The sequence below is a fragment of the Oncorhynchus mykiss genome, chromosome 26 (genome assembly GCF_057628025.1).
Source record: "Oncorhynchus mykiss isolate SJ-2025 chromosome 26, ASM5762802v1, whole genome shotgun sequence".
In the NCBI taxonomy this organism is placed as follows: Eukaryota; Metazoa; Chordata; class Actinopteri; order Salmoniformes; family Salmonidae; genus Oncorhynchus; species Oncorhynchus mykiss.
The window spans coordinates 51,005,179-51,025,764 of record NC_143047.1 but is presented as its reverse complement, the minus strand read 5'-3'; the positions used below and the strand labels follow the sequence as shown (position 1 = coordinate 51,025,764).

The 20,586-nt window shown below is 48.3% G+C and overlaps 1 protein-coding gene across 1 annotated transcript; it reads left to right on the top strand.

Moving 5' to 3' along the window:
* The first annotated feature begins 11,191 nt into the window (after positions 1 to 11,191).
* LOC110512655 (regulator of G protein signaling 9-binding protein) lies at positions 11,192 to 13,834 on the top strand. The gene has a single exon (XM_021592904.3). The coding sequence runs from the start codon at positions 12,169 to 12,171 to the stop codon at positions 12,907 to 12,909; it is 741 nt and encodes a 246-aa protein (XP_021448579.3). The 5' UTR covers positions 11,192 to 12,168; the 3' UTR covers positions 12,910 to 13,834.
* Positions 13,835 to 20,586: the final 6,752 nt, after the last annotated feature.

The window sequence follows — 20,586 nt, the reverse complement described above, 5'->3', positions numbered from 1 at the left end:
CTGACGCTTAGCTTGTTTGATAGCCTTGCGGAGGGAATAGCTGCACTGTTTGTATTCGGTCATGTTACCAGACACCTTGCCCTGATTAAAAGCAGTGGTTCGCGCTTTCAGTTTCACGCGAATGCTGCCATCAATCCACGGTTTCTGGTTAGGGAATGTTTTAATCGTTGCTATGGGAACAACATCTTCAACGCACGTTCTAATGAACTCGCACACCGAATCAGCGTATTCGTCAATGTTGTTGTCTGACGCAATACGAAACATGTCCCAGTCCACGTGATGGAAGCAGTCTTGGAGTGTGGAGTCAGCTTGGTCGGACCAGCGTTGAACAGACCTCAGCGTGGGAGCCTCTTGTTTTAGTTTCTGTCTGTAGGCAGGGATCAACAAAATGGAGTCGTGGTCAGCCAAATAGCTAGCAATGCTAACGTTAGCTTGCTAAAATGTTGGTTCCTACCCCCAATCTTAGATAGCTCGTTATACAGCAGCTAAAGTCGCATGACAAAAACTTGTCCTACTAAATATTTGCTTCCTTTGAAATGTCATGGTGTTTCCAAGCGAATGCACTTTAAAGGAAAACTTAATCAGTACCTATTGAGACCTGGTGGAGTAGAACGCTCCGCTGGGCATTAGTCCTTAAGATGAACCTTCAAAACAGTACTGTCCTTTACTACTTTTGACTTGATCCCAGGGCTAAAGTAGTGCACTAGATAAGGAATAAGGGCACCATTTGTGACTGAACATGGGATGGACACATGGCCAATCACAAAGCTGGCTTTAAGCTTCCCCTGAAATAGCCAGGCTTCCCTGGGCACCAGGCCAGGCTGACATGTTCGTGTTGTTATTACCTCCTAGTGTGCATGTTGCTTTCTATTCATTCTGTTCCACTCAACTATTCCTGATCTGCTCTGTTCACACGACAAGGTACTGCTGTAGTGTTGGCTGCCCTGTGTCTAAACTGCTCTGTCCACACGACAAGGTACTGCTGTAGTGTTGACTGACCTGTGTCTAACCTGCTCTGTCCACACGACAATGTACTGCTGTAGTGTTGGCTGCCCTGTGTCTGACTTGCTCGGTCCACACGCCGAGGTACTGCTGCAGTTTTGGCAAGGGTTACCAACCACCCTTGTTCCCCGCCCACGAGGTTGAGGTTGCGGTTCCCTCTGTCCAGGACCATCTGCGCCGTTGTCACCGTACCTGGAGGAAGGCCCGAGCTGCCCTTCTTCGTGCCTCCGACAGGACCCAGTCCCAAGCCAACCGTCGCCGGGCTTCAGCTCCAGTCTACACCCCGGGTCAAAAGGTATGACTCTCATCGAAGGACCTGCCATTGAAGGTGGCATTGAAGAAACTCTCCCCCCAATTCATTGGTCCCTTTGAAATTGACCATGTCATTAACCCCTCTGCGCCTGAAACTCCCAGCCTCTCTCAGGATCCATCCTAACCTCCACGTATCCCTAATTAAACCTGTCTCCTCCTGCAGCAGCTCCTCCACCCCCTCGGCTCATCGATGACCGTCCTGCCTCTACCGTCCGGCGGCTTCTGGACGTGCGCCGTCGTTGTCGTGGCTGGCAGTACCTGGTGGACTAGAAGGGATACGGGCCTGAAGAGCGCTGCTGGCTGCCCAGCTGTCACATTCTGGAACCCTCCCTTTCGCAGGATTTCTATACCTCACAGCCAGATAAGCCTGGTCGGGCGCCAGGTAGCGCCTGTAGACGGGGGTACAGTCACATCTGCGCCTGCAACGCCCTCTACTGCTCATCCTGTGTTTCCTTGACCTGCCGCCACTCCCCCAGGACTCTCTCTCCCTCTCTGTGTGATTGTGTGGGCAGAGACAGGTGTGCTGGAGTCAGAGCAGGTCCCCACCAGCTGCAACCTGTTCCATAATCAAGACCTCTACAAATACTCTGTCCAGCCACTTCCACACTGCCGGATCGTAATCTCTGCTCAGTCAGTCAACGCTTCTAGCCGTTTGTTACTATTAGATCCTGTTATCCTGTTGTGCCTGTTTTCCTTGCCTGATGCTGTTTTCTTCTCCGCTACAGTTCTGCCCGCTCTGACTCTGGTCCTTGTCTCCAGTCCCACGTCTCATCATCCTGCTACTCTGTCCTGGATTCCCCACTCTACTACTCCCTTGGATTCCCCTCCGTACCTGCTTACCCTGTGCCAACCCCTCTCGCTCCAGCCTCAGTCTCCCGACCTGCTTACCCTGTGCCAACCCCTCTCGCTCCAGCCTCAGTCTCCCGACCTGCTTACCCTGTGCCAACCCCTCTCGCTCCAGCCTCAGCCTCCGCACCTGGTTTCCTGCAACCCACCTGAGCTTCCCCTTGCCTGCACTCCATCTTCCCCTTGTGTTTCAATAAATACCTTGGTTACTTCATCCAAGTCCTCTCATCTGAGTCTGCTCTTGGTTTCCCCTGTTCCACTCTGCGTAACAAGGTCATCAGGAAGTCCAGGTCTTCTAGATGTTGTGATGAAAGAGCCAGGTCATCAGGAAGTCCAGGTCTTCTAGATGTTGTGATGAAAGAGCCAGGTCATCAAGAAGTCAATGTCTTCTAGATGAGTGGGTCCATTGTATTCATCTTGCCTGATCTTCTGTTGTTCGTCACATGAACCAGTCTTCCATCGTATTCCTCTTGCCTGATCGTCTGTTCGTCACATGACCCAGTCTACTGTCAGGTTGAAGAGTAAGGCTGACGTCACACAACCTTTACGAACTCCAGCCTTCACAGCAAAGCTCATGTCGCTCGTTCTCACAGTGCATGAAAAGTTGCTGTAGTACTGTTTTATGATGTTAACAACATGGCTCGGGATTCATAAGATCTTCCATAGGCTTTCGCGCTGAATGCTGTCCAAGGCCTTCTGAAAGTCAATAAAGTTGATGTAAAGTTGAGTTTTCGTTGCCACCGACCTAATCCAGTATTGTCATGAATATTGATTATGGTGACCAATCTAATATTGTCATGAATATTGATTATGATGACCAATCTAATCCAGTATTGTCATGAATATTGATTATGATGACCAATCTAATCCAGTATTGTCATGAATATTGATTATGCTGACCATTAGACAAATAGACAATAGTTGTTCTATTTTACTGTCAAAATACAACTTTAGAATTTCCAATAGCGATGAATAAGATACATCTTTATGTGGACTAATTTATATCATATCATATTAATTAGGGGCTCGACGCCTAAGGAAGTGGAAAATCAAAACCCATTAACAAGATAGCATATCTTGGTTTTAAAATAGATGCTATTGAACTGAATATTGAGAGTTGAGAAGTACAAATTCTACCTCCAGAAAGCTGAGACCCTCCTCTCTTCAACTGTGACCAGGGAACAAAGCTGAGACCCTCCTCTCTTCAAGTGGGACTGAGGAACAAAGCTGAGACCCTCCTCTCTTCAACTGGGACCAGGGAACAAAGCTGAGACCCTCCTCTCTTCAACTGGGACCAGGGAACAAAGCTGACACCCTCCTCTCTTCAACTGAGACAAGGCAACAAAGCTGAGACCCTCCTCTTTTCAACAGGGAACAAAGCTGAGACCCTCCTCTCTTCAACTGGGACCAGGGAACAAAGCTGAGACCCTCCTCTCTTCAACTGGGACCAGGAAACAAAGCTGAGACCCTCCTCTCTTCAACTGGGACCAGGGAACAAAGCTGAGACCCTCCTCTCTTCAACAGGGAACAAAGCTGAGACCCTCCTCTCTTCAACTGGGACCAGGGAACAAAGCTGAGACCCTCTTCTCTTCAACTGAGACAAGGGAACAAAGCTGAGACCCTCCTCTCTTCAACTGGGACCAGGGAACAAAGCTGAGACCCTCCTCTCTTCAACTGGGACCAGGGAACAAAGCTGAGACCCTCCTCTCTTCAACTGGGACCAGGGAACAAAGCTGAGACCCTCCTCTCTTCAACTGGGACCAGGGAACAAAGCTGAGACCCTCCTCTCTTCAACTGGGACCAGGGAACAAAGCTGAGACCCTCCTCTCTTCAACTGGGACCAGGGAACAAAGCTGAGACCCTCCTCTCTTCAACTGGGACCAGGAAACAAAGCTGAGACCCTCCTCTCTTCAACTGGGACCAGGGAACAAAGCTGAGACCCTCCTCTCTTCAACAGGGAACAAAGCTGAGACCCTCCTCTCTTCAACTGGGACCAGGGAACAAAGCTGAGACCCTCTTCTCTTCAACTGAGACAAGGGAACAAAGCTGAGACCCTCCTCTCTTCAACTGGGACCAGGGAACAAAGCTGAGACCCTCCTCTCTTCAACTGGGACCAGGGAACAAAGCTGAGACCCTCCTCTCTTCAACTGGGACCAGGGAACAAAGCTGAGACCCTCCTCTCTTCAACTGGGACCAGGGAACAAAGCTGAGACCCTCCTCTCTTCAACTGGGACCAGGGAACAAAGCTGACACCCTCCTCTCTTCAACTGAGACAAGGCAACAAAGCTGAGACCCTCCTCTTTTCAACAGGGAACAAAGCTGAGACCCTCCTCTCTTCAACTGGGACCAGGGAACAAAGCTGAGACCCTCCTCTCTTCAACTGGGACCAGGAAACAAAGCTGAGACCCTCCTCTCTTCAACTGGGACCAGGGAACAAAGCTGAGACCCTCCTCTCTTCAACAGGGAACAAAGCTGAGACCCTCCTCTCTTCAACTGGGACCAGGGAACAAAGCTGAGACCCTCTTCTCTTCAACTGAGACAAGGGAACAAAGCTGAGACCCTCCTCTCTTCAACTGGGACCAGGGAACAAAGCTGAGACCCTCCTCTCTTCAACTGGGACCAGGGAACAAAGCTGAGACCCTCCTCTCTTCAACTGGGACCAGGGAACAAAGCTGAGACCCTCCTCTCTTCAACTGGGACCAGGGAACAAAGCTGAGACCCTCCTCTCTTCAACTGGGACCAGGGAACAAAGCTGAGACCCTCCTCTCTTCAACTGGGACCAGGGAACAAAGCTGAGACCCTCCTCTCTTCAACTGAGACAAGGGAACAAAGCTATGGTTTTCCCACAATTGCATTTTGAAATGTTATACGATCATAACCCATTATTCTCTCTCAAGTGCATGGTGGAAGAGGAGACCGGCTCCCCTTCACCACAGCAGCAGGCTACAACGAGGACATAGGCAGAGGGGGGCTGGGCAGACATTCTCATCACAGGAATCATGAGGATAATGCCCTTTACTGTACGACCAAATCGTGGTTTTAGCTGGCCATAAAAACAGAGGACGTTTTGAGTTGCCAATTCAGATCCAGGATGCTGACTGTCTGTCACGCCCTGACCATAGAGAGCCTTTTTATTCTCTATGTTTGGTTAACGTGTGACTAGGGTGGGTAATCTAGGTTGTTGTATTTCTATGTTGGCCTGGTATGGTTCCCAATCAGAGGCAGCTGTTTATCGTTGTCTCTGATTGGGGATCATATTTTTCACAGCCATTTCCTCACTGTTTGTTTGTTGTGGGATCTTGTTTATGTGACGTTGCCTGTTAGCATGCTATTCGTCGGCACGTTTCATTCATTCTTTATAGTGATTTTTGTGCGTTTCAGTTAATAAACACGTGGAAACCATATCCCGCTGCACCTTGGTCTGATTATTACCACGAACGTGACACCGTCTAACTGATGACTTTGAATCAGCCTATTAGAAAACTGTCCGGCCGTTGTCCACCTACTGTAGCGAACTGAGGAGAGCTGCTCAACATGATTTGAGGAGAAAGGCTCCAGATTATTAATTCATTGTCAACAAAAGGAGATGATTATTTTCATCACCACTAAGGACTTTATGTGTTTTGAATGAAAATGTACAAACACAACCAATAATAGAAGTGCTCATATTAAAGCCCTTTTTCAGCAGGTGTTGTCTTACGCAAGATAAACAATGGCTGAATACTCTCCTATTCACAATATAGCACACTACTTTAGACCAGGCCCCATAGAGCTCTGGTCAAAAGTAGTGCACTACATAGGGAATAGGGTGCATTTGAGACACAGATAAACAATGGTTGAGTGGCCTGCCAGCCTCCTGTCTTCTGTGCTCCAGTCCATTAACAGGATAACATATCACTGCTCCATCACTAGACTCCATCACTAGACTCCATCACTATACTCCATCACTAGACTCCATCACTAGACTCCATCACTGCTCCATCACTAGACTCATCACTGCTCCATCTCTAGACTCCATCACTAGACTCCATCCCTGCTCCATCTCTAGACTCCATCACTAGACTCCATCACTAGACTCCATCACTAGACTCCATCTGTAGACTCCATCACTAGACTCCATCACTGCTCCATCACTAGACTCCATCACTAGGCTCCATCACTAGACTCCATAACTGCTCCATCACTAGACTCCATCACTAGACTCCATCACAAGACTCAATCTGTGCTCCATCACTAGACTCCATCACTAGACTCCATCACTAGACTCCATCACTGCTCCATCACTAGACTCCATCACAAGACTCCATCAGTGCTCCATCACTAGATTCCATCACTAGACTCATCACAAGACTACATCTGTGCTCCATCACTAGACTCCATCACTACACTCCATCACTAGACTCCATCACTAGACTCCATCACTAGACTCCATCTGTAGACTCCATCACTAGACTCTATCACTGCTCCATCACTAGACTCCATCACTAGACTCCATCACTGCTCCATCACTAGACTCCATCACTAGGCTCCATCACTAGACTCCATAACTGCTCCATCACTAGACTCCATCACTAGACTCCATCACAAGACTCAATCTGTGCTCCATCACTAGACTCCATCACTAGACTCTATCACTAGACTCGATCACTGCTCCATCACTAGACTCCATCACAAGACTCCATCAGTGCTCCATCACTAGATTCCATCACTAGACTCCATCACAAGACTACATCTGTGCTCCATCACTAGACTCCATCACTACACTCCATCACTAGACTCCATCACTAGACTCCATCACTAGACTCCACCAGTGCTCCATCACTAGACTCCATCAATAGACTCCATCACTAGACTCCATTACTGCTCCATCACCAGACTCCATTACTGCTCCATCACTGGACTCCATCACTAGACTCGATCACTGGACTCCATCACTGGACTCCATCACAAGACTCCATCAGTGCTCCATCACTAGACTTCATCACTAGACTCCATCACAAGACTCCATCACTGCTCCATCACTAGACTCCATCACTACACTCCATCACTAGACTCCATCACTAGACTCCACCACTAGACTCCATCACTAGACTCCATTACTGCTCCATCACTAGACTCCATTGCTGCTCCATCACTGGACTCCATCACTAGACTCGATCACTGGACTCCATCACTGGACTCCATTACTGGACTCCATCACTACACTCCATCACTAGACTCCATCACTAAACTCCATCACTGGACTCCATCACTGCTCCATCACTAGACTCCATCACTAGACTCCATTACTGCTCCATCACTAGACTCCATCACTAGACTCCATCACTAGACTCCATCACTGCTCAATTACTAGACTCCATTACTGCTCCCTCACTAGACTCCATCACTAGACTCCATCACTAGACACCATCACTTGACTCCATCACTGCTCAATCACTAGACTCCATTACTGCTCCATCACCAGACTCCATCACTAGACTCCATCCCTGCTCCATCACTAGACTCCATCACTAGACTCCATCACTAGACTCCATCACTGCTCCATCACTAGACTACATTACTGCTCCATCACTAGACTCCATCCCTGCTCCATCACTGGACTCCATCACTAGACTCCATTACTTCTCCATCACTGCTCCATCACTAGACTCCATCACTGCTCCATCACTAGACTCCATCACTAGACTCCATCACTAGACTCCATTACTGCTCCATCACTAGACTCCAATACTGCTCCATCACTAGACTCCATCACTAGACTCCATCCCTGCTCCATCACTAGACTCCATCACTAGACTCCATCACTAGACTCCATTACTGCTCCATCACTAGACTCCAATACTGCTCCATCACTGGACTCCATCACTAGACTCGATCACTGGACTCCATTACTGGACTCCATCACTACACTCCATCACTAGACTCCATCACTAAACTCCATCACTGGACTCCATCACTGCTCCATCACTAGACTCCATCACTCGACTCCATTACTGCTCCATCACTAGACTCCATCACTAGACTCCATCACTGCTCAATTACTAGACTCCATTACTGCTCCCTCACTAGACTCCATCACTAGACTCCATCACTAGACACCATCACTTGACTCCATCACTGCTCAATCACTAGACTCCATTACTGCTCCATCACTAGACTCCATCACTAGACTCCATCCCTGCTCCATCACTAGACTCCATCACTAGACTCCATCACTAGACTCCATCACTGCTCCATCACTAGACTACATTACTGCTCCATCACTAGACTCCATCCCTGCTCCATCACTGGACTCCATCACTAGACTCCATTACTGCTCCATCACTGCTCCATCACTAGACTCCATCACTGCTCCATCACTAGACCCAGTCACTAGACTCCATCACTGCTCCATCGCTAGACTCCATCACTAGACTCCATCACTGCTCCATCACTAGATTCCATCACTAGACTCCATCACTACTCCATCACTGCTCCATCACTAGACTCCATCACTAGACTCCATCACTAGACTCCATTACTGCTCCATCACTAGACTCCAATACTGCTCCATCACTGGACTCCATCACTAGACTCGATCACTGGACTCGATCACTGGACTCCATCACTAGACTCCATCACTGCTCCATCACTAGACTCCATCACTAGACTCCATCACTAGACTCCATTACTAGACTCAATCACTGCTCAATCACTAGACTCCATTACTGCTCCATCACTAGACTCCATCACTAGACTCCATCACTGCTCAATCACTAGACTCCATCACTAGACTCCATCACTGCTCAATCACTAGACTCCATTACTGCTCCATCACTAGACTCCATCACTAGACTCCATCCCTGCTCCATCACTAGACTCCATCACTAGACTCCATTACTGCTCCATCACTAGACTCCATTACTGCTCCATCACTAGACTCCATCACTAGACTCCATTACTGCTCCATCACTAGACTCCATCACTAGACTCCATCACTGCTCAATCACTAGACTCCATTACTGCTCCATCACTAGACTCCATCACTAGACTCCATCCCTGCTCTATCACTAGACTCCATTACTGCTCCATCGCTAGACTCCATCACTACTCCATCACTAGACTCCATTACTGCTCCATCACTAGACTCCATCACTGCTCCATCACTGGACTCCATCACTAGACTCCATTACTGCTCCATCACTGCTCCATCACTAGACTCCATCACTGCTCCATCACTAGACCCAATCAGTAGATTCCCTCACTGCTCCATCACTAGACTCCATCACTAGACTCCATCACTGCTCCATCACTGGATTCCATCACTAGACTCCATCACTGCTCCATCACTAGACTCCATCACTAGACTCCATTACTGCTCCATCACTAGACTCCATCACTAGACTCCATCACTAGACTCCATACGCCTCAAGAATTTAGAAAGAGAAAAGCTACATCCTCCAGACAGATCAGTTAACCCTCCATCCTCCAGACAGACCAGTCAACCCTCCATCCTCCAGACAGACCAGTCAACCCTCCAGACAGACCAGTCAACCCTCCAGACAGACCAGTCATCCTCCATCCTCCAGATAGACCAGTCAACCCTCCATCTTCCAGACAGACCAGTCAACCCTCCAGGCAGACCAGTCAACCCTCCAGACAGACCAGTCAACCCTCCAGACAGACCAGTCAACCCTCCAGACAGACCAGTCAACCCTCTATCCTCTAGACAGACCAGTCAACAATTCATCCTCCAGACAGACCAGTCAACCCTCCATCCTCCAGACAGACCAGTCAACCCTCCAGACAGACCAGACAGAACAGTCAACACTCCATCCTCCAGACAGACCAGTCAACCCTCCATCCTCCAGACAGACCAGTCATTCCTCCATCCTCCAGACAGACCAGTCAACCCTCCATCCTCCAGACAGACCAGTCAACCCTCCATCCTCCAGACAGACAAGTCAACCCTCCAGACAGACCAGTCAACCCTCCATCCTCCAGACAGACCAGTCAACCCTCCAGACAGACCAGTCAACCCTCCAGACAGACCAGTCAACCCTCCAGACAGATCAGATATGGAGCCTCTCACCTCCACACAGCAGAGATCACATCCATAACAGATACAACTTGCATCCCTGTACTGTACTTATTCACAGGAGCGCACTCACACACCACACACACTCTCTCTCACACTCACACACCACACACACTCTCTCTCACACACACACCACAAACCAGCACAAGGACACACACATTTGTAAATGCCCAGACACACAGGTAAGCATGCAAACACACACACAAATATGTCACAAAAAGTAATCCTTCAAAAGTTAAAAGTGAAAGGAAACTAGGAGAAATCTAATAAAATCTGCACAACAGAAAATATTGTACTGATGAAAAACTCCCATTGATCTGGCTCTGGGAAAACAACGGTCTGATCTCTAAATGGACCTCCTCTTTTTTTTTAACCCTGCAGTGATAGGTCAATTATTAAGCAGTCTAAATGCTGCTGGATCAATGATTATGCCCCAGTCTCAAATGACACCCTATTCCCTATATAGTGCACTACTTTAGACCAGAGCCCTATGCCACCATATTCCCTACATAGTGCACTACTTTAGACCAGAGCCCTATGCCACCATATTCCCTACATAGTGCACTACTTTAGACCAGAGCCCTATGCCACCATATTCCCTACATAGTGCACTACTTTAGACCAGAGTACTATGGCACCCTATTCCCTATATGGTGCACTACTTTAGACCAGAGCCCTATGCCACCATATTCCCTACATAGTGCACTACTTTAGACCAGAGCCCTATGCCACCATATTCCCTACATAGTGCACTACTTTAGACCAGAGCCCTATGCCACCCTATTCCCTACATAGTGCACTACTTTAGACCACACCCATGTAGCGAAAAGGGTACAATTTGTGAAACAGTCAATATCTCAGCGTCCTCTTCATCTGTGAGCATCACTTTAATAAAGGCATCCACTAACACCACATACAGTAGTCTAGGGCAGGAGGGGGCTGTGTGTCTGTGTGAGAATAACTAACCAATCACAATACGTATCCATTGGAGATGTTTTCTCACTAACCAATCAGTGGATCTCTAGGCTTCTCTACTCTGTCCAATGTTCCAGAATGCCTACATCTGAAAGCTCCGGTCTTGTTCTGCGTGCATGTGACACAAGGCGCTTATGGTATTTAAAACAGCACCGTGGACAGACACTGTGCTGAAGTGGACAGCTCCCGTTCAGATGAAGAAAAAAAAGCCACACGATACTTAGACAACCAACCAACCATCGATCTAGTCACAGTTTGATTTGGTTCGTCCAGCGGGACGGGTCTGTCTCTCACGGTGAGCTGACATTTAACAGCGTTTGTTTTATATAATCATCACCATCCAGATGTGCGTCTAAGAAGACGGCAACGGCATTAATGGACTTTCCGTTATTTTTTTGTTGCGAGCCGACGCTGCCGGAGTTGTTCCGTCTGGATACTGTGGAGTTGTTCTGATGTTTAATAGGAAACACCTGTAGCTGAATCTGCTACACAGTCTCTAATATATTGGACTATTATTACCCACAAACCAACAGAAATGTTTTGATACACATCTATTTTCTGCAGGCAGGGAGGGCTGGTCTCGCTGACGCCGTCGGCCATCTAATCTCCAATGCAAAAGAGCGAAGGTAAAGCCATTTACTGGTCCATTAATATCTAAGCTTCTCTCTCGGCTCTCTGTGCTGCTCGCAGACAGGAACATGGATAGAGAGGAATTCGCTGTGACACGAGCTGTGACTGGATTCGTATGGATGGTGTTCTCTTGTCCAAACTAAAAAATCTAATCAAAAAGACAGTGGAATCGAGCTCAACAGCCGACCACGGTGCGTCTGGCGGTTCGCGATCACCCTCCTTTTTTGCTGTTGTTGCGCACCGCTTTTTAAAAAATTAATTGAATGCATTTTTAATGTAGCCGGGGGAGATCAGAGGTGGGCTTATATTTGAATTAAAAAACAACCATGGGGGGCACAGATGAGTGTAAAACCATGCTGGATGCTCTGAACAAAGTCACAGCGTGCTACAGGCACCTGGTCATCGCGCTGGGCAGCACATCGGACTCTCAGAACCTGCGTGAGGAACTCAAGAAGACCCGGAAGAAAGCCCAGGAGCTCGCGGTGGCCAACCGGAATAAACTAACCGAGTTGCTCAAAGACAAGACCACCAGCAAGGACGACCGGGCTGAGTATGAGAGGCTATGGGTGCTGTTCACCAGCAGCATGGAGCTACTGGAAGTGGACATGAAGCGGAGCTTGGAGATAGGGCAGGAGTTCCCCCTCAAGGTGCCCACCAGACACCTCATCCAGACGGGCATGACCGGCAGCACCACCACGGTGGCAGCCAGGGCCATGTCTGTGCAGAACATGAAGTACGACGCGGACAGCAACATCGACACTGCCGACCTGAAGGAGCTCCAGGCTGAGATCACCCAGGTGGGCCAGATGATGGAGGAGATGGAGATGAAGGTGCAGGTGGCTCCGTGGGCCGTGGAGGCCAAGCAGGAGGCCGGCGCCGAGCTCAAATCCACCCTGAGCGTCGGGAACTCCTCCGTGGGTGTCATTTCCATCTGTGAAGAGGAGCCCAAAGACGAGATAGATGAAGGGGGTGACAATAACGGAATGATCACATGTATCGCTGGGTTCATATTCGTTGCTATTGTAGTAATCGCCGGGATTCTAGGATACTTTGTAATCGGTGGATAGGATACTTAGTATTGAACGTTTTGAGCCAGCCTGGGAATACTTCACAGATAAACAGCGGGCGCAGCTCAGAGACAGATACAGCCCGGGATGGACACTAGGCAGGTTATATGCCCGGAGAAACGGCTCTGTTGTTGAGGAGAGAGAGACTAGCGCGAGGAGCTGTCCAGGTGATGAAAACTGTTGCGTCTGCATCCCAAATGGCACCGATTCCCCATATAGTCCTCTACTTTAGACCAGAGTCACTACAAGGCGTTATTCCATATAGTCCTCTACTTTAGACCAGAGTCACTGCAAGGCGTTATTCCATATAGTCCTCTACTTTAGACCAGAGTCACTGCAAGGCGTTATTCCATATAGTCCTCTACTTTAGACCAGAGTCACTACAAGGCGTTATTCCATATAGTCCTCTACTTTAGACCAGAGTCACTACAAGGCGTTATTCCCCATATAGTCCTCTACTTTAGACCAGAGTCACTACAAGGCGTTATTCCATATAGTCCTCTACTTTAGACCAGAGCCACTACAAGGCGTTATTCCATATAGTCCTCTACTTTAGACCAGAGTCACTACAAGGCGTTATTCCATATAGTCCTCTACTTTAGACCAGAGTCACTGCAAGGCGTTATTCCATATAGTCCTCTACTTTAGACCAGAGTCACTGCAAGGCTTTATTCCCCATATAGTCCTCTACTTTAGACCAGAGTCACTACAAGGTGTTATTCCACATATAGTCCTCTACTTTAGACCAGAGTAACTGCAAGGCGTTATTCCCCATATAGTCCTCTACTTTAGACCAGAGTCACTGCAAGGCTTTATTCCCCATATAGTCCTCTACTTTAGACCAGAGTCACTGCAAGGCTTTATTCCACATATAGTCCTCTACTTTAGACCAGTGTAACTGCAACATTTTATCTCAGCCTCACAATAATAATAATAACAATAATAATTTATTCAGCTTCTATAGTGTTTTTCATCATATAAAATTATCTCAAAGTGCTTGAAAAGAAAACAACTAACCAAGCATCAAATAAAATCTATAGCCCTTATAGCTAGATAACAGAGGTCTGGACTACCACAACTAATATATAGTCCTTATAGTAGATAACAGAGGTCTGGGCTACCACAACTAATATATAGTCCTTATAGTAGATAACAGAGGTCTGGACTACCACAACTAATATATAGTCCTTATAGCAGATAACAGAGGTCTGGGCTACCACAACTAATATATAGTCCTTATAGCAGATAACAGAGGTCTGGACTACCACAACTAATATATAGCCCTTATAGCAGATAACAGAGGTCTGGACTACCACAACTGTCAGCTAGAGTTGTACGTTTTGGGTGTTTCAAGCCTACAACATATGGAACGACAAGTCGAGTGGGATCCATATAGCTGGAGCAGAGGGAGGGTTTTGTCAACAGGGGGTAGATGAGTAGGTCCTCCTCATAGCTAGAGCAGAGGGAGGGTTTTGTCAACAGGGGGTAGATGAGTAGGTCCTCCTCATAGCTAGAGCAGAGGGAGGGTTTTGTCAACAGGGGGTAGATGAGTAGGTCCTCCTCATAGCTAGAGCAGAGGGAGGGTTTTGTCAACAGGGGGTAGATGAGTAGGTCCTCCTCATAGCTAGAGCAGAGGGAGGGTTTTGTCAACAGGGGGTAGATGAGTAGGTCCTCCTCATAGCTAGAGCAGAGGGAGGGTTTTGTCAACAGGGGGTAGATGAGTAGGTCCTCCTCATAGCTAGAGCAGAGGGAGGGTTTTGTCAACATGGGGTAGATGAGTAGGTCCTCCTCATAGCTAGAGCAGAGGGAGGGTTTTGTCAACAGGGGGTAGATGAGTAGGCCCTCCTCATAGCTAGAGCAGAGGGAGGGTTTTGTCAACAGGGGGTAGATGAGTAGGTCCTCCTCATAGCTAGAGCAGAGGGAGGGTTTTGTCAACAGGGGGTAGATGAGTAGGTCCTCCTCATAGCTAGAGCAGAGGGAGGGTTTTGTCAACAGGGGGTAGATGAGTAGGTCCTCCTCATAGCTGGAGCAGAGGGAGGGTTTTGTCAACAGGGGGTAGATGAGTAGGTCCTCCTCATAGCTAGAGCAGAGGGAGGGTTTTGTCAACAGGGGGTAGATGAGTAGGTCCTCCTCATAGCTAGAGCAGAGGGAGGGTTTTGTCAACAGGGGGTAGATGAGTAGGTCCTCCTCATAGCTAGAGCAGAGGGAGGGTTTTGTCAACAGGGGGTAGATGAGTAGGTCCTCCTCATAGCTAGAGCAGAGGGAGGGTTTTGTCAACAGGGGGTAGATGAGTAGGTCCTCCTCATAGCTAGAGCAGAGGGAGGGTTTTGTCAACAGGGGGTAGATGAGTAGGTCCTCCTCATAGCTAGAGCAGAGGGAGGGTTTTGTCAACAGGGGGTAGATGAGAAGGTCCTCCTCATAGCTAGAGCAGAGGGAGGGTTTTGTCAACAGGGGGTAGATGAGTAGGTCCTCCTCATAGCTAGAGCAGAGGGAGGGTTTTGTCAACAGGGGGTAGATGAGTAGGTCCTCCTCATAGCTAGAGCAGAGGGAGGGTTTTGTCAACAGGGGGTAGATGAGTAGGTCCTCCTCATAGCTAGAGCAGAGGGAGGGTTTTGTCAACAGGGGGTAGATGAGTAGGTCCTCCTCATAGCTAGAGCAGAGGGAGGGTTTTGTCAACAGGGGGTAGATGAGTAGGTCCTCCTCATAGCTAGAGCAGAGGGAGGGTTTTGTCAACAGGGGGTAGATGAGTAGGTCCTCCTCATAGCTAGAGCAGAGGGAGGGTTTTGTCAACAGGGGGTCTTCCAGTGGCAGGCAGGTAGCACTGTTCACTCGCCTCGCAGTCCCAGCTGTCTGACTGCCTTGTACAAGATGAAGTTCATTACTACGTTCCCACTAACTCAATGATGTCAGCCAGCACAAATCTTCAGAGGAATCCTCAGACTGAGCATTGAATTCATCCCTGCCAGCTCCCTGCCAGCTTGCAGTCCTCCTCAGGGGTCAGGAGACCATAAAAACAAGCAAAAAATATGGTGGGGTATTCAAACCAAAACACGCTAGCTAACCAGCTTGCTAGCATTGTTAACTAGCTATGTTGAAAGAACTGATTTTGCATCATATTCACAGGTAGGAAACACATTGATTTTACCCAGACTTAGTCTATACCCATTGAGCTATTCAAAACCAAACATCAAATCAAAATGATGAAATATTAACTAAATGTACTGGAGCTCTCTGCCTAGGCGACTCCATAGCGCCATGGCAACATGTGTAGAATAGCAGGGAATTTGCTCTCTGCCTCATGGCAACAGAAATACATCCTTGCTGGAACCGTGCAGGTGGCCCCACCAAACTGCCCTTTACCATTGACCAGAGCCCTATAGGGCCCTGGTCTAAAGTAGTGCACTATATATGGAATAGGGTGCCATAGGGCCCTGGTCTAAAGTAGTGCACTATATATGGAATAGGGTGCCATAGGGCTCTGGTCTAAAGTAGTGCACTATATATGGAATAGGGTGCCATAGGGCTCTGGTCTAAAGTAGTGCACTATATATGGAATAGGGTGCCATAGGGCTCTGGTCTAAAGTAGTGCACTATATAGGGAATATGGCTCTGGTCTAAAGTAGTGCACTATATAGGGAATAGGGTGCCATAGGGCTCTGGTCTAAAGTAGTGCACTATATAGGGAATAGGGTGCCATAGGACTCTGGTCTAAAGTAGTGCACTATATATAGGGAATATGGTTCCATAGGGCCCTGGTCTAAAGTAGTGCACTATATAGGGAATAGGGTTCCATAGGACTCTGGTCTAAAGTAGTGCACTATATAGGGAATAGGGTGCCATTTGGGATGCATTCCTATGGGACACATCCATGTAAGGAACTACTCGGCCTCGTAGAGCCTTTCTGAATGTGTTCAGCATCTTTATGAGAAATTGCACTAGATATATTTTTAGAAGTACGAGATGTTAGGTCTAGAAAGGGAGGCAGAGCGTGTTGGGCTCCACATGATCACACAGCCAGGTCTAAGTATTATCCTGCACAGAGAATGTCCATTAGTAGGGTCTAGGCTAGCGAGAGGAAATGTGTGTCCACGATGTGAAAGAGAACACATCTCCTGGTTAAACACGGTTGCTATTGGAATTCCACATATTTTCAACGTCAGTTTCACTTTCGTTTATATCCTTCATGCATCCCTCCCTCCATCATCCCTCCCTCCATCATCCCTCCATCCATCATCCCTCCCTCCATCATCCCTCCCTCCATCATCCCTCCCTCCATAATATACCAAATGCCTGTTCCCTTTCCATTACCAAGGCCTGGAGCAGTGTTTGTTTTAATGCATCGCAGGAGTTTGCATACTGGATTGGTTTGTAAACATTGTGTTCCTGTTTCAAATAGAGTACATTCTATGAAGTCTTGTTTATTATAATAAACATGTCAAAGACATTGTCTATGAATATCTCATTAATATTTTTTGTTGAAGAGAAGCACTTTTCACTTTAAATCTACTGTTTGATATAACCTTATTGGTGCTCTTTAACCCGGCCGTTACCCCAGCCGTTACCCAGCTGTTACCCCGGCTGTTACCCCAGCTGTTACCCCAGCTGTTACCCCGGCTGTTATCACGGCTGTTACCCCGGCTGTTACCCCGGCTGTTACCCCGGCTGTTACCCAGGCTGTTACCCCGGCTGTTACCACGGCTGTTACCACGGCTGTTACCCCGACTGTTACCCCAGCTGTTACCCCAGCTGTTACCCCGGCTGTTACCCCGGCTGTTACCCCGGCTGTTACCCAGGCTGTTACCCCGGCTGTTACCCCGGCTGTTACCCCGGCTGTTACCCAGGCTGTTACCACGGCTGTTACCACGGCTGTTACCACGGCTGTTACCCCGACTGTTACCCCAGCTGTTACCTCGGCTGTTACCCCAGCTGTTACCCCGGCTGTTACCCCGGCAGTTACCCAGGCTGTTACCCCGGCTGTTACCCCGGCTGTTACCCCGGCTGTTACCCCAGCTGTTACCCCGGCTGTTACCCCAGCTGTTACCCGGGGGCCTATGGAGGTGTGTATTAGGAGTAAACATGTCACTGCTTTGAGACATTCAGTTTATATCCTGTATGGAGGCAGCATCCTATTTACAAGGTCTTTATCTTTCAAAGATAGCCACCGTGACACAAACAGTGTGATTTATAAGTTAATTGGGTTGCAGAGGTCTCAGGATGCTTTGGTTCTCCTAATGGGATTAGGGAGTAAGAATTTAAAGTCCACAAAGTATGGCAACGCGCACGTTGATGCTTACTGACTGGTGGCCTGCTTCGACAATTCATTCATCTCTCAGAGGAGATAGAGGAGGGAGAGAGAGAGAAAGGAGAGAGAGGGAGAGAGAGGAGAGAGGAGGGAGAGAGAGAGGAGGGAGAGAGAGAGAGAGGAGGGAGAGAGAGAGAAAAGAGAGAGAGGAGGGGGAGAGAGAGAGCTGGGAGAGAGAGAGAGGAGAGAGAGAGAGGAGGGAGAGAGAGAGAGAGAAAGGAAAGAGAGAGAGGAGAGAGAGAGGAGGGAGAGGAGAGAGGGAGAGAGAGAGAGGAGAGAGAGAGAGAGAGGAGGGAGAGAGAGAGAAAAGAGAGAGAGGAGGGGGAGAGAGAGAGCTGGGAGAGAGAGAGAGGAGAGAGAGAGAGGAGGGAGAGAGAGAGAGAGAAAGGAAAGAGAGAGAGGAGAGAGAGAGGAGGGAGAGGAGAGAGGGAGAGAGAGAGAGGAGAGAGAGAGAGAGAGAGGAGAGAGGGAGAGCGTGTGAGAGGTTGAGCAGGTATTCAGATGTGGAGCAGAGAGCACGGAGACCAAATGTCATGTTTATCAGCCTCTCAGAGTGTTAGTCTGTCAGGCTCTCAGAGTGTTAGTCTGTCAGCCTCTCAGAGTGTTAGTCTATCAGCCTCTCAGAGTGCTAGTCTATCAGCCTCTCAGAGTACTAGTCTATCAGCCTCTCAGAGTACTAGTCTATCAGCCTCTCAGAGTACTAGTCTATCAGCCTCTCAGAGTACTAGTCTATCAGCCTCTCAGAGTACTAGTCTATCAGCCTCTCAGAGTACTAGTCTATCAGCCTCTCAGAGTACTAGTCTATCAGCCTCTCAGAGTACTAGTCTATCAGCCTCTCAGAGTACTAGTCTATCAGCCTCTCAGAGTACTAGTCTATCAGCCTCTCAGAGTGCTAGTCTATCAGCCTCTCAGAGTACTAGTCTATCAGCCTCTCAGAGTACTAGTCTATCAGCCTCTCAGAGTACTAGTCCACTTGTGTTCAGGTCAGTAACTGATGTTGGTCATTGCTCCACCATTATATTTTTTGTACTTTTGCCATTTTGGTGTTGAAAAAGTGGATCCAATGGCACCCTAATCCCCATATACAGTAGTGCACTACTTTAAAGGGCCCTGGTCAAAAGTAATGCACTATGTAGGGAATAGGGTGCCATAGGGCTCCTAAAGTATTGCACTATATATAGGGATTAGGGTTCCATATGGCTCTGGTCTAAAGTAGTGCACTACATAGGGAATAGGGTGCCATTTGGAACCTGGCCCATGTCTGGACTACTGTCTCTCTAAGTGGTGTAATGATGGCCCCTTCCTGTTGAAGAAGGATGTGGACAGAAAGACTTCCAGTGGCGTTTAAAGCCACTCAGCAATCCAGTGATCTATTTACCCTGAGCAGGAGGTATAGAGAGGATTTATAAAGAGGTGTTATGTTACAGCAGGTCTAGAGCCTCATGAACATGTTGGAACTGTCTAACCCATAACCTATAACCCCTAACCGTTATCCTCTAGTCCTTAACCCCTGTCCTCTAACCTATAACCCCTAACCGTTATCCTCTAGTCCTTAACCCCTGTCTTCTAACCTATAACCCCTAACCGTTATCCTCTAGTCCTTAACCCCTGTCTTCTAACCTATAACCCCTAACCGTTATCCTCTAGTCCTTAACCCCTGTCTTCTAACCTATAACCCCTAACCGTTATCCTCTAGTCCTTAACCCCTGTCCTCTAGGAGGTCTCAGTATGAGGAGGTCTCAGTAAGAGGAGGTCACAGTACGAGGAGGTCTCAGGTCAGTACGAGGAGGACTCAGTATGAGGAGATCTCAGTATGAGGAGGTCACAGTACGAGGAGGTCTCAGGTCAGTACGAGGAGGTCTCAGTATGAGGAGGTCACAGTACGAGGAGGTCACAGTACGAGGAGGACTCAGTATGAGGAGATCTCAGTATGAGGAGGTCACAGTACGAGGAGGTCTCAGGTCAGTACGAGGAGGTCTCAGTATGAGGAGGTCACAGTACGAGGAGGTCACAGTACGAGGAGGACTCAGTACGAGGAGATCTCAGTATGAGGAGGTCTCAGTACGAGGAGGTCTCAGTACGAGGAGGTCTCAGTATGAGGAGGTCTCAGTACGAGGTCTCAGGTCAGTATGAGGAGGTCTCAGTACGAGGAGGTCTCAGTATGAGGAGGTCTCAGTATGAGGAGGTCTCAGTATTAGGGGGTCTCAGTATTAGGGGGTCTCAGTATGTGGAGGTCTCAGGTCAGTATGAGGAGGTCTCAGTATAAGGAGGTCTCAGTATGAGGAGGTCTCAGTATGAGGAGGTCTCAGTATGAGGAGGGGTCAGTATGAGGAGGTCTCAATACGAGGTCTCAGGTCAGTACGAGGAGGTCTCAG

Bases quoted from the DNA above. Each gene is read 5' to 3' on its own strand.
- LOC110512655 (XM_021592904.3), top strand. From the start codon at position 12,169: ATGGGGGGCACAGATGAGTGTAAAACCATGCTGGATGCTCTGAACAAA.